The following is a 25,155-nucleotide window of genomic DNA, read 5'->3' as shown; positions in this document are numbered from 1 at the left end:
TAATTGGAAGCACACTAGCTTTCGGAGTGACGCTCCTTCATCAGGTGATTGTGTGTTCAACATTGAGGTGTGTTCAATCACCTGATGAAGGAGCGTCGCTCCGAAAGCTAGTGTGCTTCCAATTAAACCTGTTGGACTATAACCTGGTGTTGTGTGATTTTTAACTTTGTACACCCCAGTCCAACACCGGCATCTCCGAATCATACATTTAATCTGTTTGAATCGCTCGATTAGATTCCAGCCTACACCTCACTCCTAGGCATCCACTATTCTATAGGTAAAGCACCTGATTCCATCTGTGAGGTCCCATCCTGTAATTCACCTCAATGTTGAGCACACAATTGCATTTGATATGTTACGATTTATATCCCAGTGTTGCGCGGTATTCAATTTCAAATCTAATAGCAAACAGCAGGAAATGCCAGGTTTAAAAATGATTAAATTGTCAGAAGAGGAGACCACGGCATGTCAAGAGTTTAATTGCAATCTGGTTCTTGTCAGAATGAGTCACAAGAGAAGCCAGTGGTGTCAACATTGTATGGGAACAGTGAAGGGAGAGGTAGTGCATGATGCTGCACTATTATTCAAGAGGTAAAAAGAGGTTTGCAGTGACTTCAGGGATCAAGATAACACTGTCAAATCCTTCAGCTTAAATTGAATCATGTACCAATGGCCACTTGACAAGAAAATGTGAACGAGTTCACCACAAGTGTGATTTATTGATGGCTGTTCACAGAACATACTAAGTCATGACTGATAATGGCACACAAATTAACACAACATCTGTCGTTACAAACAGGGTCCCCACTAACTATCCCTGCTTTTCAAATTACATTTGATTTCCCCAGAGGTGCTGAGGCAATATCATTGTTTTTTGAAGCACCCATCAAGACCTCTCGGCTGGTAGCACACAGCGGTTCAAGTGGATAAGGGCACCAACGGAAAACTGGACCAACACAATTTAAGTCTGACCGGGCTCCCACTCAGGTGAACCCTGGCCGTGTTGTCCATCTTATCCAGTCAGCAGCACCGTGAGGAGAAGTTCAAATCACAGCGCCCCCTTCATCTTGCCTCAACTGGGATGTGGAGCATTTGAACTGGAGGTCGCGGGGCAGGGGGTGAGGCGACACCGTTCAGAAAGTGTCCTTCCCTGAGGAAAATGGGGGGGTTCACATTCTGCAGGCAACGGAGCTGGAGCCCATTCTGTGGCACATGACGGTCACTGCCGGACCGACACCATCGGGCATCATCGGGGACAGCAGCGGGGCACTGCCATTGGTGGGCGGGAAGAGTTCTGCAGACAAGGATGGGAGCACCAATGCCTGCTCCCCGCTGGCGTCTGACAGGGGCGAGTGGCCTGGGCCTCCCGTTGCCACGGCGATCATGTCGACCGTTCCCTCTTGGGCCTCCACGACCGTGTACACTTGGACGGTGACCACGCACAGCAGGAGCAGGAGCATCCTCTTAGCCCAGTCCTTCTTCTCGGGGGGCAGGTACTTCCTGACCTGGATGTGGGGAGAGGGGAGGGGAGGGGAGAACAGAGAGAAAAAGGGGAACAGCGAAGGTGAGTGACGGAAACAAGGGAGGGAAAGACCTTGCATTCGAGTAGCGCCTCTGGTAAGCCTCGCAAGCTTCACCGCTGGGGAGGCGCTTCTTGAGGCAGATGCGTGTGGGGAGACCCACGGCCTGGCTGCTTTGTGCACAGCAAGGTCTCACGAGCAACGATGGGTTAATACATTCATACGGAAACAGACCCTTCGGTCCATGCCGACCAGATATCTCAACCAAATCTTGTCCCATTTGCCAGCACCTGGCCCATATCCCTCTAAACCCTTCCTATTCATATACCCATCCAGATGCTTTTTAAATGCTGTAATTGTACCAGCCTCCACCACTTCCTCTGGCAGCTCATTCCATACACGCACCACCCTCTGTGTGAAAACATTGCCCATTAGGTCCCTTTTATATCTTTCCCCTCTCACCCTAAACCTATGCCCTCTAGTTCTGCACTCCCGCACCCAAGGGAAAAGACTTTGTCTCTTTATCCTATCCATGCCCCACATGATTTTGTAAACCTCTATAAGGTCACCCCTCAGCCTTCGACGCTCCAGGGAAAACAGCCCCAGCCTGTTCAGCCTCTCCCTATAGCTCAAATCCTCCAACCCTGGCAACATCCTTGTAAATCGTTTCTGAACCCTTTCAAGTTTCACACATCTTTCTGATAGGAAGGAGACCAGAATTGAATGCAGTATTCCAAAAGCGGCCCAACCAATGTCCTGTCCAGCTGCAACATGACCTCCCAAACTCCTGTACTCAATACTCTGACCAATAAAGGAAAGCATACCAAACGCCTTCTTCACTATCCTATCTACCTGCAACTCCACTTTCAAGGAGCTATGAACCTGCACTCCAAGGTCTCTTTGTTCAGCAACATAGCCAGACAAACTGCCATTGACCCAGAACCCCGTTTCAGAACGATCCTGTTCTCTTCCACCAAGTGACCTTGGCATCCACCGCCCCCGCCTGCGAGGGCAATCCCGGGGTTTTCAGTTAAGCCCTTATTCAGTACCGCGCTAGGAACATAATCCGGTGCCTAAGTCTTATCATCCCAGGCAGCAGGTAACCACAACAAATGCCCTGGTCTTCTCCCCCTTCATCTTTGCAGGTTTGCAATGGTCAGGAACAAAGGGTCGAACCACCCAATCTCGGAAACTTGCAATGAAAGGCAAAGTTAAAAATCACACAACGCCAGGTTATAGCCCAACAGGCTTATGTAGAAGCACCAGCTCCAGTTCCAAATAAACCTGTTGGGCTCTAACGTGGCGTTGTGTGATTTTTAACTTTGTCCACTCCAATCCAACACCGACGCCTCCACATAATGAAAGGCAATTTCTACTGTTTTTTGTTTCCGGTATGTCAGCCCAGACTTGGATGCGATTTTACTCTTGCCCTGGGTTAGGAAGCGTTTTTTTTTTTAGATGAGATTCCCTACCGTGTGGAAACAGGCCCTTCGGCCCAACCAGTCCACACCGACCCGCCGAAGAGGAACCTACCCAGACCCATTTCCCTCCGGCTAATGCACCTAACACTACGGGTAATTTAGCATGGGCCAATTCACCTGACCTGGACATCTTTGGACTGTGGGAGGAAACCGGACATGGGGAGCATGTGCAAACTCCGCACAGACAGTCGCCCGAGGCTGGAATCGAACCCGGGTCCCTGGCGCTAATCACTGAGCCACCGTGCCACCCAGTACCCCTTTCCGAGAACCTGACCTTTAAAAGGCTTCCCAATGGAACTTGTTATTTCCAATTGCTGCTGTTTGTGGTATTTCTTGACCAAATAAAAGGGCTGCATCTTTCACCTCCCCCTTCAAGGAGAGGTGACCACACCCCACCCAGATCCTTATGGATCTCTGTCCGTTATCCAGGGTTTTTACTCTGAACAGGCTCTCACCTGGGCTGGGTAGAGGATTTTAACAGCCCGCCGTTTGGCTGGGGTGCATTTGACCTCTGGAGTGGTGTCGAAGGGAAGGTCCTCCTGCTCACTGCTCCTCTGCCTGGTCAGCGCGGTGCTCCCAGGCTGCTTCACCAGGAAGGTCTGCTTCATGTTTTTTCAACAGCAGCTGGGAGAGACACGTGGAGTTCTGTGTTTTGTAAAGTTCACAGGCTTTCGTGGGCTGTGCTAAACGGGCAGCGTTATTTATACTCTGCCTTCTGCAACAGCGATGCCAACTTCTCCAACCGAGGGAGGGGCCCACTTTGGTGCCAGTGGTAGTGCCCCTACCTCTCAGCCAGAAATTCAAGCCCTTGCATCCTCTGAAGGTGTTGAATAACATTTCTGACTTGGAAGATATCCACAGCCTTTGTAGAGAAAGGGAAGCAGTTGTTGTGGTTGGGAAGGAGTTGACGGTGCAACGAATGTGCAAAAGGGTGGGTACAAGTCAGGGCAAGATTACGTCTCTCCCATTACTCTTCAAACAATAAATGGATTAAGCAATCTGTTTTGCTGTTCTCACATTACTTAGGCTGTAACCAAAGACTTCAGAAACTGGGCCTGACGTCCCTACAGCGGCAAGTTGGAATGCACTCTCACCACTTCCCCCACCCCCGACCCAGCTCCAGAGCGGCTGTTGCAGATTATTGTCCCTGAAGGAGGCCATTTGGCCCCTTGTCCCTGGCTTGGTGGAGAAGGGGTTGTGCTCTATCATCCGAATGGGGACCTGTCCGCGTGATTTGTAAATCACACTAAGGGTTCCTGACCCCGGCCACACTTTCAGGCAAGACCTTTCACCCTTATCCCCCCACCTACCCCAACCCCAAGCTTCTCATGTACATTGTTTTCCCAGCCTCACCTTATGGCATGGCCATTTCGACTGAGGGGTGCTAACTTGCTCGATCCCAACAAAATCGGGCCTCGTGACTGGGGAACGGCAGCTGAAGGTTCCGCAGTCATTTCTGGTTTCTGAGCGGGGCAGCACGGTGGCACAGTGGTTAGCACTGCTGCCTCACACGGCCAGGGCCCCTGGGTTCGATTCCGCCCCTGGGGCGACTGTCTGCGTGGAGTGTGCTCGTTCTTCCCGTGTCTGCGTGGGTTTCCTCCCACAATGCAAAGATGTGCAGTTTGACGAACAGGGCATGCTAAATTGCCCCATAGTGTTCAGGGATGTGTAGGTGAGGTGTCTTAGTCAGGAGTAAATGTAGACTAAAAGGGGAGGGAAATGGGTCTGGGTGGGTTACTCTTCGGAGGGTGGGTGTGGTCTCGTTGGGTTGAAGGGCCTGTTTCCACACTGTAGGGATTCTATAAATCTCCCCAGGTGGTCACCTTCGTGCGTTTCCTCTACACGCATTGGCCAGCATGGCACTGGTGTTGGCCATAAGTTAGCCCAGTTGGCAGATTTTGCTGATGCAGTGGTACCCGCAGCACGCATTCAATTCCCACATCGGCTGAGGACGGTCTCACCTTCTCAACCCCTCCCCCTCGCCTGAGGCATGGTGACCCTCAGGTTAACCCACCACCAGCTGCCTCCCTGATGAGAGAGCAGCCCTCTGGGAACCAAGGTGATTTTGCCTTACGCTTGCTGGTTTTGCTTAAGCCGGCAAATGCTCTTTGGGGTATAGAAGACAAGCCAGTGAACTATAAGATCTCTACAGTGTGGAAGCAGGCCGTTCAGCCCATCAAGTCCACACACCGACCCTCCAAAGAGCGTCTCACCCACTCCCCTACCCTATCCCATCCCCATGTTTCACACGGCTAGGCCACCTAACATACACATCCCTGGGCACTATGGGCAATTCAGCATGGCCAATCCGTCCTAATCTTTGGACTGTGGGATGAAACCTGACCACCTGGAGTGAACTCACACAGACATGAGGAGAACGAACAAATTCCATGCAGGCAGTCACCCGGGGCTGGAATCAAGCCCTGGTGCTGTGAGGCGGCAGTGCTAACCACTGAGCCACCCAGTTGAATCGGTGTTGAAGATGATTGAAGGCGTCATCGGGATGAATACAGGGGAAATGGTCCCTTTGGTGATGAAGAATGAGGAGCCTGGAGCTTAACGCGGGAACTATGCTGTTCAGGAGACACCTCTTCGCACACGGACTGGGGGGAAGATCTGACCCTCTCTCCCTCAGGACCCCTTCCTGCTGAAGGGATTATACCCAAAACATCGCTTCTCCTGCTCCTCGGATGCAACCTGACCTGCTGTGCTTTTCCAGCAGCACGCCTTTCGACCTCAGAGGCCAAGATTTCAGCAAATATGGAACCACAGCTGAAATAAATTTATAGAGCGGGCTCAATCTATATCGGAGGGCAATTGAGAGTCAGTTTTGATGTTGTGGGTCTGGAGTCACATATAAACAATACCAAGTAAGGATGGCAGATCTCCTTCCCTGAAGGACTTCAAAGACATTTGATAATGGTTTCACGGTCACCATCACTGAAATTACATTTATGTTTTAAGGAATATGAAGATCCGAGCATTTTAATCGAAAAGATCTCAGTGTCTGCAATTGCCTAACAACAGCAGACGAGAGTGGTGACAGCGGGGAAGATGAGTGAACTCACCATGGCTCTTGGGACAGAGGGACCGATTCAAGTCAGGGAGGGACAAAATAGAAATGTATTCATGCTTGGGGACTTTATAATTACTGGATAGGTTCTGTTCTCTGCAGCGATGCGAGTAGGCTGTGTTGTCTCCCCGATGCCAGGTTTAAGGCCAACTCCTCGGGATTGGAGGGGAACTTGGAATGGGAGTGGAGGGATACAGTCACCATCATCCACTCTGATACCAGTGACATGGATAGGACTGAATAGGAGGCTCTACTGAAAGATTTTGAATAGTTAGGGGCTAAATGTTAAAGCAGAACATCCAAATCCACAAAGAAGGATTCAAAAAAATGTATTCGGGACAGTTTCCCAGAACAATGTGTTGTTAATCCAACCATGGATCAGGCTGTTTTGGTGATGTGTAAAGAGATGGTTTACTGATGACTCCGTCAGATTGGGATGTTGGGTCGGCACGTTCGAGTCGGACTGAAGGATCTATTTCCATGCTGTATGACTCAATGACACTATAACTAAATCCAAATCCTATCAATTTACCATGGATTGTTAGTCCAATGATATTACCACTATGCTACTGTCTCCACCAACATTACTTGATTATCTCTCAAACCTCAGTATTTTTGTTCCTCCCTACATAGAGTCATAGAGATGTGCAGCATGGAAACAGACCCTTCGGTCCAACATATCCACCAACCAGATATCCCAACCCAATCTAGTCCTATTTGCCAGCACCCGACCCAAATCCCTCTAAACCCTTCCTATTCATATACCCATCCAGATGCCTTTTAAATGTTGTAATACCAGCCTCCATCACTTCCTCTGGCAGCTCATTCCCTACACGTACCACCCTCTGAGTGAAAATGTTGCCCTTTAGATCTCTTTTATATCTTTCCCCTCTCACCCTAAACCTACGCCCTCTAGTTCTGAACTCACCCACCCCAGGGAAAAGACCTTGTCTGTTTACCCGATCCATGCCCCTCATTATTTTATAAACCTCGATAAGGTCGCCCCTCAGCCTTCGATGACATCCTCTTTGGGTTGAACACAGAATTCCCTAGTGAGCTTTGTAGCTCAGGTTGAGGTTCTGGATGTAGGTTTGCTCGCTGAGCTGGAAGGTTCATTTTCAGACGCTCCATCACCATACCGGGTCACATCTTCAGTGAGCCTCTGGACAAGTTCCCTCTCCTTCCCAACTCCTTCCTTCTAGGTCCTTGGAATGACCTTGTCAACACCAAGAAGCAAGCGATCTGGTTGTTTTCATGCTGCCACTTGTGGGAGCTTTCAGTGCGCAAGTTGTCCCTTGCAGTGCATCAGTCACTACATGCCAGAAAAGAGAAATTGGATGTACAGCAATTTGAGGCAACTCGTGGCTGTTAATTAGATTAGATTAGATTAGATTAGATTAGATTAGATTACATTACAGTGTGGAAACAGGCCCTTCGGCCCAACAAGTCCACACCGACCCGCTGAAGCGCAACCCACCCATACCCCTACATTTACACCTTACCTAACACTACGGGCAATTTAGCATGGCCAATTCACCTGACCTGCACATCTTTGGACTGTGGGAGGAAACCGGAGCACCCGGAGGAAACCCATGCAGACACAGGGAGAACATGCAAACTCCACACAGTCAGTCGCCTGAGGCGGGAATTGAACCCGGGTCTCAGGCGCTGTGAGGCAGCAGTGCTAACCACTGTGCCACCGTGCCACCCACATAAACGCACGTCTCTCTACTCATTGTCACATGTTTGTCTTCCCCTTCCTGAGGTATGATACAACGTTAGCAAAATAATTTATCCATAGGTTGAAGGAAGGGGAAAGACTGGAGGACTTCGTACCTTTTATTGAATCAATTAACTTAGATAAAATATTCACGCAGTGTATGTGAGGTACCGATATGAGCAATGGTTACAAAGTCAGAAAAGGTCTTTAGAACTTTATTTTCATTTTAGGATTTAGAGTGAGAGATTGACGTGTTCCCATTATTGATTTGATGGAAGTTGGATTCTGACATATTTTGTTCTGGCCAAATGTATCCCCTTGTGTATAACCTATCAACCACTGGTTGCGCCCACTTGAGATATCTTACCTTGTCTCACCTTGATTGTAAATGCTTCCTCTATCTCCGTGAGCTGTTTCCTCCCCTGCAGTGGTAACCCATGGGTACTTGACCAGGCGGGTAGTTGGTAAAACAGTGGAAAGGAAACTTTGCTCTATGCGACCCACACACACAGCATGTTACCGAATGAATTTGATACTGGCATCATGTGCACGAAATGGGGCAAGTTCTTTTGTGGCATTGAAGTTAATCACTTGGCACCGTTTCAGTCAGGTGAAAAACTGGGTCAGCCGTTGCAATTTTAGCCGGATGCCAGCAAATAGCGCATTATTAAGGAGATTGGAAGAATTGAATTACAAAGAATAGGGGGAGGAGGAACTGGCACAAATTCACACCCACAATCCAGAATGACTCCCCAGGGGAGCAGCGTGCCCTGAGTCGGCATATTTCCTGTCTATTTTAATGGGCTAGTTGGATCCAGTGACAAAGTTGATTGGAAAAGAAAGCCCCAGCACTCAAGACACTCAGCTATTTGGGCAAGGCCACCCATTTGACATGTACCACTTCACCCAAACACAGAGCTACAGAAACATGTGTCACGTGAAACATGAACTGCACCCAAACTTATTCAGCACGCCTTCCAGGCCTGTGAAGCTTACTGTCTGGAATACCAGTGCAGCGGTTGCATAGCAATGCCACCACTTGCAAGCCTCCCCCCATTCCAAAGTCATGGCGTGGGAACATATTGCTGTCCATCATTGATGTTGGATGGCATTTCTTCCCAACAGTGCTGCCGCTGTGCCTACGCTACAAGAAGTGTGGCCTTTCAAGGGAACAAGTTACCACCACCTTCTCCAGGGTCATTCGGAATGGGCCATAAATACTGACCTGGCTACCAATGCCCAGATGCAAAAGGTAATTGCAAAAAAAGTAAGAACCACACTGTCAATGATCACACTGTTACCAATACATCTTTATACTGTCATCACGACGCCATAACAATTGCACCCTGTGCAATCATTACACTTTATCTCTGGAGCTGTAACCATCATACACTGACATTTACACCATAACCTCGCACTGTAACCATTCCACTTCAACCTCACAGTGTAACCATCACCCTGTAACCTTTAGACTGCAGCATTCATATTATAAGCCTCACATTAGAACCAGCTTAAGTGTAATCATCACATTGTGGGAATGAGAGAGACTCACGGTTGGGGTGTTGCCTCCCAGGTGCCAGGGCTCATGATGTCTCGGATCATGTTTTCGGGATTCTTGAGGGGGAGGGGGAGCAGCCCCAAGTCGTGTTCCACATAGGCACCAATGACATGGTAAGAAAAGGGATGGGGATTTAAGGCAGAAATTCAGGGAGCTAGGGTGGAAGCTTAGAGCTAGGACAAAAAGAGTTGTTGTCTCTGGTTTGTTACCCATGCCACGTGCTCGCGAGGTGAGGAGTAGGAAGAGAGAGGAGTTGAACATGTAGTGACAGGGATGGTGCAGGAGGGAGGGTTTCGGTACCTGGATAATTGGGGATCATTCTGGGGGTACCTGGGACCTATACAAACCTGAACCAGAGGGGTACCAATATCCTCGGGGGGAAATTTGCTAATGCTTTTTGGGAAGATTTAAATTAATCCAGTGGGGGGGGAGGAATGGGAACCAAAATTGTAGTTCCAGTGTCCAGGAGGTTGAGAGTAGTGAGGTCAGAAATGTGGTTTCAAGGTCACAAAAATTCACCAGCAAGCAGAAAGGTGGTTTGAAGTGCGTCTACTTCAACGCCAGGAGCATCTGGAATAAGGTGGAACTTGCAGCATGGGTTGGTACCTGAGATTTCAATGTTGTGGCCATTTCAGAGACATGGGTAGAGCAGTGACAGGAATGGTTTTTGCAGGTTCTGGGATTTAGATGTTTCAGTAAGAACAGGGAAGATGGTAATAGAGGGAAATGTGTGGTATTGTTTGTCAAGGACAGTATTACAGTAGCAGAAAGGACATTTGAGGACTCGTCTACTGACATAGTATGGGCTGAGGTTATAAACAGGAAAGGAGAGGTCACCCTGTTGGGAGTATTCTATAGGCCTCGGAATAGTTCCAGAGATGTAGAGGATAGGATAGTAAAGATGATTCTCGATAGGAGCGAGAGTAACAGGGTTGTTGTTATGAGGGATTTTAACTTTTCAAATATTGACTGGAAATACTGTAGTTTGAGTACTTTAGATGGGCCAGTTCTTGTCCAATGTGTGCAGCATAGTTTCCTGACACAGTATGTAGACACACTGGATTTGGTATTGGGTAATGAACCCAGCCAGGTGTTAGATTTAGAGATAGATAAGCACTTTAATGATAGTGATCACAATTCAAATATGTTTACTTTAGCGATGGAAAGGGATAGGTATATAAAGCAGGGCAAGAATTATTGCTGGGGGAAAAGGTAATTATGATGCAATTAGACAAGATTTAGGATGCATAGGATGGGGAAGGAAACTGCAGGGGATGGGCATGATTGAAATGTGGAGCTTATTCAAGGAACAGCTACTGCGAGTCCTTGATAAGTATGTACCGGTCAGACAGGGAGGAAGTAGTCAAGTGAGGGAGCTGTGGTTTACTAAAGAAGTTGAATCTCTTGTCAAGAAGGCTTATGTTGGGATGATACATGAAAGCTCAGTTAGGGTGTTTGAGGGTTACAAGTTAGCCAGGAAAGACCTAAAGAGAGGGCGAAGAAGAGCCAGGAGGGGACATGAGAAGACGTTGGCAGATAGAATCAGGGAAAACCCTAAGGCTTTCTATAGGCATATCAGGAATAAAAGAATAACGAGAGAAAGATTAGGGCCAATCAAGAATGGTAGTGGGAAGTTGTGCGTGGTGTCCGAGGAGAGAGAAGAAGCGCTAAATGAATACTTTTCGTCAGTGTTCACACTGGAAAAAGACAATGTTGTTGAGGAGAATACTTAGATACAGGCTGTGAAACTAGTCAGGATTGAGGTACGTAAGGAGGAGGTGTGAGCAATTCTGGAAATTGTGAGTCCCCTTGGCTGATGGGATTTACCCTAGGATTCTTTGGGAAGCCAGGAACGAGATTGCCGAGCCTTTGGCTTTGATCTTTATGTAGTCATTGTCTGCAAGAATAGTGGCAGAAGAATGGAGGATAGCAAATGTTGTCCCCTTGTTCAAGAAGAGGAGTAGAAACAACACTGAAAATTATAGACCAGTGGGCCTTATTTTGGTTGTGGGTAAGGTGTAGGAAAAGGTTATAAGAGATAGGATTTGTAATCATCTAGAAAAGAATAAGTTGGTTAGGGATAGTCAACATGGTTTTGTGAAGGTAGGTCATGCCTCACAAACCTTACTGATTTCTTTGCGATGGTGACCAAACAGATGGATGAGGGTAAAGTGGTTGATGTGGTGTATATGGATTTCAGTAAGGCATTTGATAAGGTTCCCCACGATAGGCTATTGCACAAAATACAGAGGCATGGGATTGAGGGTGGTTTTGTGGTTTGGATCAGAAATTGGCAAGCTGAAAGAAGACAGAGAGTGGTGGTTGATGGGAAATGTTCATCCTGGAGTTCAGTTACTAGGGGTGTACCGCAAGGCTCTGTTTTGGGGCCACTGCTGTTTATCATTTTTATTAATGACCTGGATGAGGGCGTAGTGGAAAGGGTTAGTAAATTTGCAGATGACACTAAGATCACTGGAGTTGTGGATAGTGCTGAAGAATTTTGCACAGGTTACAGAGGGACATAGATAAGCTGCAGAGCTGGGCTGAGAGATGGCAAATGGAGTTTAATACGAAAAAGTGTGAGGTGATTCACTTTGGAAGGAGCAACAGGAATAAAGAATACTGGGCTAATGGTAAGATTTTTGGTAGTGTAGCTGAGCAGAGAGATCTCAGTGTCCATGTACTTAGATCCCTGAAAGTTGCCACCCACGTTGATAGGGTTGTTAAGAAGGCGCATGGTGTGTTAGCTTTTATGGGTAGAGGGATTGAGTTTCAGAGCCATGACGTCATGCTGCAGCTGTACAAAACTCTGGTGCGGCCGCACTTGGAGTATTGCATACAGTTCTGGTCACCGCATTATAGGAAGGATGAGGAAATTTTGGAAAGGGGTCAGAGGAGATTTACCAGGGTGCTGCCTGGTATGAAGGGAAGGTCTTATGAGGAAAGGCTGAGGGACTTGAGGCTGATTTCATTAGAGAGAAGAAGGTTGAGAGGTGACTTACTTGAGACATATAAGATAATCAGAGGGTTAGATAGGGTGGACAGTGAGAGCCTTTATCCTCGCATGGCGATGGCTAGCATGAGGGGTCATAGCTTTAAATTGAATGGTGAGAGATATAGGACAGATGTCAAAGGTAGTTTCTTTACTCAGAGAGTAGTAGGGGTGTGGAACGTTCTGCCTGAAACAGTAGGAGACTCACCAACTTTAAAGGCATTTAAATGGTCATTGGATAGGCATATGGATGAGAATGGACTAGTGTAGGTTAGATGGGCTTCAGATTGGCTCCACAGGTCAGCGCAACATGAGGGCCTGTACTGTGCTGTAATGTTTTATGTCCTATGTTCTGTATGGCATCGGGGGTATTAACTCATAGTTGGCCAAATGGAGGGGAACACCCAATAGTGTATGTGTCCAGGACTTTGGCTCATGCAGAGCATAAATACGCCCTGATAAAGGAGGAAGGTTTTGGCGGTCATATTTGGAACCAGGAAGTTCCACCAATACCTTTACAGAGGTAGATTTTGTAATAATAATGGACCGACAAACCTTTGCCAGGTGTACTGAAAGAGGGCAAGGCCCAAGTCAGTGGTGGCCTCTCATATCAAGTGCATATAATTACAAGTTGGAACACCGTCCGGGAGGCCAAGTGGTAAATGCGGATACATGGAGCAGCCTCCTACTGGCAGATGCACCATCAGTGGTACCGCCACTGGGGGACTCTGTGACGGTTTTAAATTTTCTGGACAAGCTTCCAGTCACAGCTGGCAATATCTGACTTTGGACACAGGAAGATCCGGTCCTGGCAAAACTGAAACAGACAGGGGAAACCAAAGGCCTTCAAAACCAGAATTGAAACGTTTTTGGGCCCAGAGAGACCAGATCACCAAAGGGGATGGCGTATTATTATGGGGTGGGTGGGGTGTAAGAGTGATTGTCCCGAGCAAAGTTCGTCACCAGATACTGGCTGAACCCCATCAGGGTCATCCAGGTGTCTCTAAAATGAAGATTTTGGGGGGAGGTTATGTTTGATGACGAGATTGGATGCCAACATAGCTGTGTTGGTGGGGCAGTGCTCAAAGTGCCAACAATGGCAAACATTACCGCGCACAACTCCCCCACATTCTTGGGAATGGCCAGGTAAACCCTAGCCAGTTAGACATCGACTATGCAGGTCCTTTGAAGGGCTCACTTTTCTCAGTCATTGTGGATGCTGACTGAAAATGGTTGGATATGGCCGAGTTAATTCGCTAAACACAAGGATTGCGATAGAAAATCTGTGCTCATCTTCTGCAATACACGGATTCTGGAAGTGTTGGTCGCAGATAATGGGCCAGGAGGGAGGGGGAGGATGAAGCAGCATCAGGAACACAAATGTTGGACACAAGACTCCACCAAGCAAGAGAGACAGTTCAGGGCATGATGTTTGTTGTAGGAACCACAGGAATGGCCCTGCAATGGGTAACAGGCATGGTCGACACGAGGTCACAGGTTCAGGTGGGTGCGACGGTCCTGAACAAGCACGTGACCGTATAAAAACTGCAACCTCACAAACGGTGCAGGAGTGAACCACGCCCAGCTCTTCCAACTGTTTTCCGACTGTTCCTGAGCCCATGGGTTCTCCCTGTCCGTCAAGTGTTGAAGATATCTCGGAATCTGAGAGCAACATGGCAGATGTCGATGCTTTTGCCACCCAAAGTGGAAAATGAATTTTTTCCAAGATGCTCCGGGCGCGAGAGGTGAGCTACTGTGCATTAACACGCTGTCCGTATCAGAGCCAGTGTCAGACGAACCTGATCTGGTGCTAAAATAAGTCAGGAGGAGCTACAAAAGATAAAGAATCATCCTATGTCCTGGGAGGAAGAGGGATGCGGTGATTGTAATAACGTCATGCGGGTGGACATCATAAAATATGAGCTGAAAATGTGTTGCTGGAAAAGCGCAGCAGGTCAGGCAGCATCCAGGGAACAGGAGAATCGACGTTTCGGGCATAAGCCCTTCTTCAGGAACCTTCTTCAGGGCTTATGCCCGAAACGTCGATTCTCCTGTTCCCTGGGTGCTGCCTGACCTGCTGCGCTTTTCCAGCAACACATTTTCAGCTCTGATCTCCAGCATCTGCAGACCTCACTTTCTCATCATAAAATATGAGTTCCCTGATTGGGGCTGTTAATTTGGGCCAGTCAGGGAGCCCGGTCTGACTCTGAGAGCTGGCTCGGAAGGAGCTGGATCAGTGTGAAGAACTCTCTGGGTGTAAATTAAGGGTGACTTGGTGACCAGCCTCCGTCGAGTTAATGTCGCAATCATCACACTGCAGCAGTCACGCTGTTACCTTCACAATGCAATCATCATCCCATAATCACAGCAATATAGCCATTGTAATGCTGTAACAACAACACTGTAACCAACACACTCTAAACATTGCATGCTGCCTATCACACTGAAGTGAATTGAAATGGGGAGGTGAGTGCCCAGTGGTATTAGCACTCAATTGTTAATCTAGAGACCCAGGTAATGATCTGAGGATCTGGGTTTGAATTCCACTGGCGGAATTTGAACTCCATGAAAGAAAAAAATCTGGAATTAGCAGTATAAGTAATGAACATGAATCAATTGTTGACTGTTGGAAAACCCCATCTGGTTCACTGATGTCCTTTAAGGATGGAGACTGCCATTCCTACCTGGTCTGGCCTACATGTGACTCCAGACCCACAGCAATGTGGTTGACTCATAACAGCCCTCTGGGCCATTAGGGATAGGCAATAAATGCCCTCATCCTGTGAATGAAGTTTTGAAAAATCTGCCTTCTCATTAGGGGCAAAATCACACTGGCTTTCCTTGTTTATCAGAACGGTCCCCAAGTACCTGTTTTGCAGTCCATGGATTTGCACATTGAGCTCTTTTATGGACAAAAGGGGGGTGATTTTGTGTTTAGCAGAATCCCAATTCATGAGAAATCAGAAGATCCATTGAGATTACAATTCATATGGAGCCTTCTGATAGGAAGGTAGAACCGAGCTCATTCGCTGGGAAACAAATGGGATCGATTTTAGGAGTTTAGAGTCAGAGTTTCACCCAACATAGAAAGATTAATTAGAAATACCACAAGGCAGTTTCTGTCTGCAACTCATTCCACAGTGTACATTATTGTAGATATGAACAATTAAATCTCTACATTTAGATTGTGATGCGGAACTCATTCCTGTTTTATACGTAAACCATCTGAACCACTTGACTAATTTCCAATCAAATTCATTCCACAGTATCTTTCTTAAGTACGTAAACCATTTGAACCACTTGATTAGATTCCAATCTGTCATTCACTCTCAGGTATCCATTATTCTGTATATAAACCATCTGAACCCCTCGATTAGATTCCTGTCTGTAACTCATTCCCAGGTATCCATTATTCTGTATATAAACCATCTGAACCCCTCGATTAGATTCCAGTCTGTAACTCACTCCCAGGTATCCATTATTCTGTATATAAACCATCTGAACCCCTCGATTAGATTCCAGTCTGCAACTCACTCCCAGGTATCCATTATTCTGTATATAAACCATCTCAAACCCTCGATTAGATACCAATCTGTCGCTCACTCCTGGGTATCCATTATTCTATATATAAACCTTCTGAACCTCTCAATTAGTTTCCAGTCTGTCACTCACTCCCAGGTATCCATTATTCTATATATAAACCATCCCAACCCCTCAATTAGATTCCAGTCTGTAACTCACTGCCAGGTATCCATTATTCTGTATAGAAACCATCTGAACCCCTCGATTAGATTCCAGTCTGTAACTCACTGCCAGGTATCCATTATTCTGTATATAAACCATCTGAACCCCTCGATTAGATTCCACTCTGTAACTCACTCCCAGGTATCCATTACACTTTCTATAAGCTATCTGAACCCCTCGATTAGATTCCAGTCTGTAACTCACTGCCAGGTATCCATTACACTTTCTATAAACTATCTGAACCCCTCGATTAGATACCAGTCTGTAACTCATTCCCAGGTATCCATTATTCTGTATATAAACAATCTGAACCCCTCGATTAGATTCCAGTCTGTAACTCACTCCCAGGTATCCATTATTCTGTATATAAACCATCTGAACCCCTCGATTAGATTCCACTCTGTAACTCACTCCCAGGTATCCATTATTCTATATATAAACCATCTGAACCCCTCGATTAGATTCCAGTCTGTAACTCACTCCCAGATATCCATTATTCTGTATATAAACCATCTGAACCTATCGATTAGATTCCAGTCTGTCACTCACTCCCAGGTATCCATTATTGTATATATAAACCATCTGAACCCCTCGATAAGCTTCCAGTCTGTAACTCACTCCCAGGTATCCATTATTCTGTATATAAACCATCTGAACTCCTCGATTAGATTCCAGTCTGTAACTCACTCCCAGGTATCCATTGTTCTATATATAAACCATCTGAACCCCTCGATTAGATTCCAGTCTGTAACTCACTCCCAGGTATCCATTATTTTATATATAAACCATCTGAACCCCTCAATTAGATTCCAGTCTGTAACTCACTCCCAGGTATCCATTATTCTAGACATAAACCATCTGAACCCCTCAATATGATTCCAGTCTGTAACTCACTCCCAGGTATCCATTATTCTGTATATAAACTATCTGAACCCCTCGATTAGATTCCAGTCTGTAACCACTGCCCGGTGTCCATTATTCTGTATATAAACCATCTGAACCCCTCGATTAGATTCCACTCTGTAACTCACTGCCAGGTATCCATTATTCTATATAGAAACCATCTGAACCCCTCGATTAGATTCCACTCTGTAACTCATTCCGAGGTACCCGTTACTCTATATATAAACCATCTGAACCCCTCGATTAGATTCCAGTCTGTAACTCACTCCCAGGTATCCATTATTCTGTATATAAACCATCTGAACCCCTCCATTAGATTCCAGTCTGTCTCTCACTCCCAGGTATCCATTATTCTGTATATAAACCATCTGATCCCCTCGATAAGCTTCCAGTCTGTATCTCACTCCCAGGTATCCATTATTCTGTATATAAACTATCTGAACCCCTCGATTAGATTCCAGTCTGTAACCACTGCCAGGTGTCCATTATTGTGTATATAAACCATCTGAACCCCTCGATTTGATTCCACTCTGTAACTCACTGCCAGGTATCCATTATTCTGTTTATAAACCATCTGAACCCCTTGATTAGATTCCAGTCTGTAACTCACTTCCAGGTATCCATTATCCTATATATAAACTATCTGAATCCCTCGATTAGATTCCAGTCTGTAACTCACTCCCAGGTATCCATTATTCTGTATATAAACCATCTGAACCCCTCCATTAGATTCCAGTCTATAACTCACTCCCAGGTATCCATTATTCTGTATATAAACAATCTGAACCCCTCGATTAGATTCCAGTCTGTAACTCACTCCCAGGTATCCATTATTCTGTATATAAACCATCTGAACCCCTCGATTAGATTCCACTCTGTAACTCACTCCCAGGTATCCATTATTCTATATATAAACCATCTGAACCCCTCGATTAGATTCCAGTCTGTAACTCACTCCCAGATATCCATTATTCTGTATATAAACCATCTGAACCTATCGATTAGATTCCAGTCTGTCACTCACTCCCAGGTATCCATTATTCTATATATAAACCATCTGAACCCCTCGATAAGCTTCCAGTCTGTAACTCACTCCCAGGTATCCATTATTCTGTATATAAACCATCTGAACTCCTCGATTAGATTCCAGTCTGTAACTCACTCCCAGGTATCCATTGTTCTATATATAAACCATCTGAACTCCTCGATTAGATTCCAGTCTGTAACTCACTCCCAGGTATCCATTGTTCTATATATAAACCATCTGAACCCCTCGATTAGATTCCAGTCTGTAACTCACTCCCAGGTATCCATTATTTTATATATAAACCATCTGAACCCCTCAATTAGATTCCAGTCTGTAACTCACTCCCAGGTATCCATTATTCTATACATAAACCATCTGAACCCCTCAATAAGATTCCAGTCTGTAACTCACTCCCAGGTATCCATTATTCTGTATATAAACTATCTGAACCCCTCGATTAGATTCCAGTCTGTAACCACTGCCAGGTGTCCATTATTCTGTATATAAACCATCTGAACCCCTCGATTAGATTCCACTCTGTAACTCATTCCGAGGTACCCGTTACTCTATATATAAACCATCTGAATCCCTCAATTAGATTCCAGTCTGTAACTCACTCCCAGGTATCCATTATTCTGTATATAAACCATCTGAACCCCTCCATTAGATTCCAGTCTGTCACTCACTCCCAGGTATCCATTATTCTGTATATAAACTATCTGAACCCCTCGATTAGATTCCAGTCTGTAACCACTGCCAGGTGTCCATTATTCTGTATATAAACCATCTGAACCCCTCGATTTGATTCCACTCTGTAACTCACTGCCAGGTATCCATTATTCTGTTTATAAACCATCTGAACCCCTTGATTAGATTCCAGTCTGTAACTCACTTCCAGGTATCCATTATTCTATATATAAACCATCTGAATCCCTCGATTAGATTCCAGTCTGTAACTCACTCCCAGGTATCCATTATTCTGTATATAAACCATCTGAACCCCTCCATTAGATTCCAGTCTATAACTCACTCCCAGGTATCCATTATTCTGTATATAAACAATCTGAACCCCTCGATTAGATTCCAGTCTGTAACTCACTGCCAGGTATCCATTATTCTGTATAGAAACCATCTGAACCCCTCGATTAGATTCCAGTCTGTAACTCACTGCCAGGTATCCATTATTCTGTATATAAACCATCTGAACCCCTCGATTAGATTCCACTCTGTAACTCACTCCCAGGTATCCATTACACTTTCTATAAACCATCTGAACCCCTCGATTAGATTCCAGTCTGTAACTCACTCCCAGATATCCATTATTCTGTATATAAACCATCTGAACCTATCGATTAGATTCCAGTCTGTCACTCACTCCCAGGTATCCATTATTGTATATATAAACCATCTGAACCCCTCGATAAGCTTCCAGTCTGTAACTCACTCCCAGGTATCCATTATTCTGTATATAAACCATCTGAACTCCTCGATTAGATTCCAGTCTGTAACTCACTCCCAGGTATCCATTGTTCTATATATAAACCATCTGAACCCCTCGATTAGATTCCAGTCTGTAACTCACTCCCAGGTATCCATTATTTTATATATAAACCATCTGAACCCCTCAATTAGATTCCAGTCTGTAACTCACTCCCAGGTATCCATTATTCTATACATAAACCATCTGAACCCCTCAATATGATTCCAGTCTGTAACTCACTCCCAGGTATCCATTATTCTGTATATAAACTATCTGAACCCCTCGATTAGATTCCAGTCTGTAACCACTGCCCGGTGTCCATTATTCTGTATATAAACCATCTGAACCCCTCGATTAGATTCCACTCTGTAACTCATTCCGAGGTACCCGTTACTCTATATATAAACCATCTGAACCCCTTGATTAGATTCCAGTCTGTAACTCACTTCCAGGTATCCATTATTCTATATAGAAACCATCTGAACCCCTCGATTAGATTCCACTCTGTAACTCATTCCGAGGTACCCGTTACTCTATATATAAACCATCTGAACCCCTCAATTAGATTCCAGTCTGTAACTCACTCCCAGGTATCCATTATTCTGTATATAAACCATCTGAACCCCTCCATTAGATTCCAGTCTGTCTCGCACTCCCAGGTATCCATTATTCTGTATATAAACCATCTGATCCCCTCGATAAGCTTCCAGTCTGTATCTCACTCCCAGGTATCCATTATTCTGTATATAAACTATCTGAACCCCTCGATTAGATTCCAGTCTGTAACCACTGCCAGGTGTCCATTATTGTGTATATAAACCATCTGAACCCCTCGATTTGATTCCACTCTGTAACTCACTGCCAGGTATCCATTATTCTGTTTATAAACCATCTGAACCCCTTGATTAGATTCCAGTCTGTAACTCACTTCCAGGTATCCATTATTCTGTATATAAACCATCTGAACCCCTCCATTAGATTCCAGTCTATAACTCACTCCCAGGTATCCATTATTCTGTATATAAACAATCTGAACCCCTCGATTAGATTCCAGTCTGTAACTCACTCCCAGGTATCCATTATTCTGTATATAAACCATCTGAACCCCTCGATTAGATTCCACTCTGTAACTCACTCCCAGGTATCCATTATTCTATATATAAACCATCTGAACCCCTCGATTAGATTCCAGTCTGTAACTCACTCCCAGATATCCATTATTCTGTATATAAACCATCTGAACCTATCGATTAGATTCCAGTCTGTCACTCACTCCCAGGTATCCATTATTCTATATATAAACCATCTGAACCCCTCGATAAGCTTCCAGTCTGTAACTCACTCCCAGGTATCCATTATTCTGTATATAAACCATCTGAACTCCTCGAATAGATTCCAGTCTGTAACTCACTCCCAGGTATCCATTGTTCTATATATAAACCATCTGAACCCCTCGATTAGATTCCAGTCTGTAACTCACTCCCAGGTATCCATTATTTTATATATAAACCATCTGAACCCCTCAATTAGATTCCAGTCTGTAACTCACTCCCAGGTATCCATTATTCTATACATAAACCATCTGAACCCCTCAATAAGATTCCAGTCTGTAACTCACTCCCAGGTATCCATTATTCTGTATATAAACTATCTGAACCCCTCGATTAGATTCCAGTCTGTAACCACTGCCAGGTGTCCATTATTCTGTATATAAACCATCTGAACCCCTCGATTAGATTCCACTCTGTAACTAATTCCGAGGTACCCGTTACTCTATATATGAACCATCTGAATCCCTCAATTAGATTCCAGTCTGTAACTCACTCCCAGGTATCCATTATTCTGTATATAAACCATCTGAACCCCTCCATTAGATTCCAGTCTGTCACTCACTCCCAGGTATCCATTATTCTGTATATAAACCATCTGATCCCCTCGATAAGCTTCCAGTCTGTATCTCACTCCCAGGTATCCATTATTCTGTATATAAACTATCTGAACCCCTCGATTAGATTCCAGTCTGTAACCACTGCCAGGTGTCCATTATTGTGTATATAAACCATCTGAACCCCTCGATTTGATTCCACTCTGTAACTCACTGCCAGGTATCCATTATTCTGTTTATAAACCATCTGAACCCCTTGATTAGATTCCAGTCTGTAACTCACTTCCAGGTATCCATTATTCTATATATAAACCATCTGAATCCCTCGATTAGATTCCAGTCTGTAACTCACTCCCAGGTATCCATTATTCTGTATATAAACCATCTGAACCCCTCCATTAGATTCCAGTCTATAACTCACTCCCAGGTATCCATTATTCTGTATATAAACAATCTGAACCCCTCGATTAGATTCCAGTCTGTAACTCACTCCCAGGTATCCATTATTCTGTATATAAACCATCTGAACCCCTCGATTAGATTCCACTCTGTAACTCACTCCCAGGTATCCATTATTCTATATATAAACCATCTGAACCCCTCGATTAGATTCCAGTCTGTAACTCACTCCCAGATATCCATTATTCTGTATATAAACCATCTGAACCTATCGATTAGATTCCAGTCTGTCACTCACTCCCAGGTATCCATTATTCTATATATAAACCATCTGAACCCCTCGATAAGCTTCCAGTCTGTAACTCACTCCCAGGTATCCATTATTCTGTATATAAACCATCTGAACTCCTCGATTAGATTCCAGTCTGTAACTCACTCCCAGGTATCCATTGTTCTATATATAAACCATCTGAACCCCTCGATTAGATTCCAGTCTGTAACTCACTCCCAGGTATCCATTATTTTATATATAAACCATCTGAACCCCTCAATTAGATTCCAGTCTGTAACTCACTCCCAGGTATCCATTATTCTATACATAAACCATCTGAACCCCTCAATAAGATTCCAGTCTGTAACTCACTCCCAGGTATCCATTATTCTGTATATAAACTATCTGAACCCCTCGATTAGATTCCAGTCTGTAACCACTGCCAGGTGTCCATTATTCTGTATATAAACCATCTGAACCCCTCGATTAGATTCCACTCTGTAACTCATTCCGAGGTACCCGTTACTCTATATATAAACCATCTGAATCCCTCAATTAGATTCCAGTCTGTAACTCACTCCCAGGTATCCATTATTCTGTATATAAACCATCTGAACCCCTCCATTAGATTCCAGTCTGTCACTCACTCCCAGGTATCCATTATTCTGTATATAAACCATCTGATCCCCTCGATAAGCTTCCAGTCTGTATCTCACTCCCAGGTATCCATTATTCTGTATATAAACTATCTGAACCCCTCGATTAGATTCCAGTCTGTCACTCACTCCCAGGTATCCATTATTCTGTATATAAACTATCTGAACCCCTCGATTAGATTCCAGTCTGTAACCACTGCCAGGTGTCCATTATTGTGTATATAAACCATCTGAACCCCTCGATTTGATTCCACTCTGTAACTCACTGCCAGGTATCCATTATTCTGTTTATAAACCATCTGAACCCCTTGATTAGATTCCAGTCTGTAACTCACTTCCAGGTATCCATTATTCTATATATAAACCATCTGAATCCCTCGATTAGATTCCAGTCTGTAACTCACTCCCAGGTATCCATTATTCTGTATATAAACCATCTGAACCCCTCCATTAGATTCCAGTCTGTAACTCACTCCCAGGTATCCATTATTCTGTATATAAACCATCTGAACCCCTCGATTAGATTCCAGTCTGCCACTCACTACCAGGTAATAATTATTCTACATATAAACCATCTGAACTCCTCGATTAGATTCCAGTCTGTAACTCACTCCCAGGTATCCATTATTCTGTATATAAGCCATCTGAACCCCTCGATTAGATTCCAGTCTGTAACTCACTCCCAGGTATCCATTATTTTATATATAAACCATCTGAACCCCTCAATTAGATTCCAGTCTGTAACTCACTCCCAGGTATCCATTATTCTGTATAGAAACCATCTGAACCCCTCAATACGATTCCAGTCTGTAACTCACTCCCAGGTATCCATTATTTTATATATAAACCATCTGAACCCCTCAATTAGATTCCAGTCTGTAACTCACTCCCAGGTATCCATTATTCTATACATAAACCATCTGAACCCCTCAATAAGATTCCAGTCTGTAACTCACTCCCAGGTATCCATTATTCTGTATATAAACTATCTGAACCCCTCGATTAGATTCCAGTCTGTAACTCACTCCCAGGTGTCCATTATTCTGTATATAAATCATCTGAACCCCTCGATTAGATTCCACTCTGTAACTCACTGCCAGGTATCCATTATTCTGTTTATAAACCATCGAAACCCCTTGATTAGATTCTAGTCTGTAACTCACTCCCAGGTATCCATTATTCTGTATATAAACCATCTGAACCCCTCGATTAGATTCCAATCTGTAACTCACTTCCAGGTATCCATTATTCTATATATAAACCATCTGAATCCCTCGGTAGATTCCACTTTGTAACTCATTCCTAGGTATCCATTATTCCATATATTACACATCTGAACCCCTCAATTAGATTCCACTCTGTAACTCATTCCGAGGTACCCGTTACTCTATATATAAACCATCTGAACCCCTCAATTAGATTCCAGTCTGTAACTCACTCCCAGGTATCCATTATTCTATACATAAACCATCTGAACCCCTCAATAAGATTCCAGTCTGTAACTCACTCCCAGGTATCCATTATTCTGTATATAAACTATCTGAACCCCTCGATTAGATTCCAGTCTGTAACCACTGCCAGGTGTCCATTATTCTGTATATAAACCATCTGAACCCCTCGATTAGATTCCACTCTGTAACTCATTCCGAGGTACCCGTTACTCTATATATAAACCATCTGAATCCCTCAATTAGATTCCAGTCTGTAACTCACTCCCAGGTATCCATTATTCTGTATATAAACCATCTGAACCCCTCCATTAGATTCCAGTCTGTCACTCACTCCCAGGTATCCATTATTCTGTATATAAACTATCTGAACCCCTCGATTAGATTCCAGTCTGTAACCACTGCCAGGTGTCCATTATTGTGTATATAAACCATCTGAACCCCTCGATTTGATTCCACTCTGTAACTCACTGCCAGGTATCCATTATTCTGTTTATAAACCATCTGAACCCCTTGATTAGATTCCAGTCTGTAACTCACTTCCAGGTATCCATTATTCTATATATAAACCATCTGAATCCCTCGATTAGATTCCAGTCTGTAACTCACTCCCAGGTATCCATTATTCTGTATATAAACCATCTGAACCCCTCCATTAGATTCCAGTCTATAACTCACTCCCAGGTATCCATTATTCTGTATATAAACAATCTGAACCCCTCGATTAGATTCCAGTCTGTAACTCACTGCCAGGTATCCATTATTCTGTATAGAAACCATCTGAACCCCTCGATTAGATTCCACTCTGTAACTCACTGCCAGGTATCCATTATTCTGTATATAAACCATCTGAACCCCTCGATTAGATTCCACTGTGTAACTCACTCCCAGGTATCCATTACACTTTCTATAAGCTATCTGAACCCCTCGATTAGATTCCAGTCTGTAACTCACTGCCAGGTATCCATTACACTTTCTATAAACTATCTGAACCCCTC

At 44.6% G+C, this 25,155-nt stretch overlaps 1 protein-coding gene across 1 annotated transcript; it reads right to left on the bottom strand.

Moving 5' to 3' along the window:
* Window positions 1–396: 396 nt before the first annotated feature.
* On the bottom strand, window positions 397–3,925 carry LOC122541337 (radiation-inducible immediate-early gene IEX-1-like). The gene is made up of 2 exons (XM_043678015.2): window positions 3,457–3,925; window positions 397–1,505 (listed from the first exon to the last, which is right to left on the bottom strand). Exons 1-2 carry the CDS (start codon window positions 3,607–3,609, stop codon window positions 1,170–1,172), a joined length of 489 nt encoding a protein of 162 aa, XP_043533950.1. The 5' UTR covers window positions 3,610–3,925; the 3' UTR covers window positions 397–1,169.
* Window positions 3,926–25,155: the final 21,230 nt, after the last annotated feature.

Source organism: Chiloscyllium plagiosum, unplaced genomic scaffold (assembly GCF_037043375.1).
Source record: "Chiloscyllium plagiosum isolate Xiang-an unplaced genomic scaffold, Cpla_swu_hap1 HiC_scaffold_35, whole genome shotgun sequence".
Classification (NCBI taxonomy): domain Eukaryota; kingdom Metazoa; phylum Chordata; class Chondrichthyes; order Orectolobiformes; family Hemiscylliidae; genus Chiloscyllium; species Chiloscyllium plagiosum.
The sequence above is the reverse complement of the archived record's forward strand: the minus strand, read 5'-3'. Positions and strand labels throughout refer to the sequence as shown.

Excerpts from the sequence above, each read along its gene's own strand:
- LOC122541337 (XM_043678015.2), bottom strand. The coding sequence starts at position 3,609 with ATGAAGCAGACCTTCCTGGTGAAGCAGCCTGGGAGCACCGCGCTGACC. Across the intron at positions 1,506-3,456 it reads AAATCCTCTACCCAGCCCAG|GTCAGGAAGTACCTGCCCCC; the intron begins GTGAGAGCCTGT and ends CCCCACATCCAG.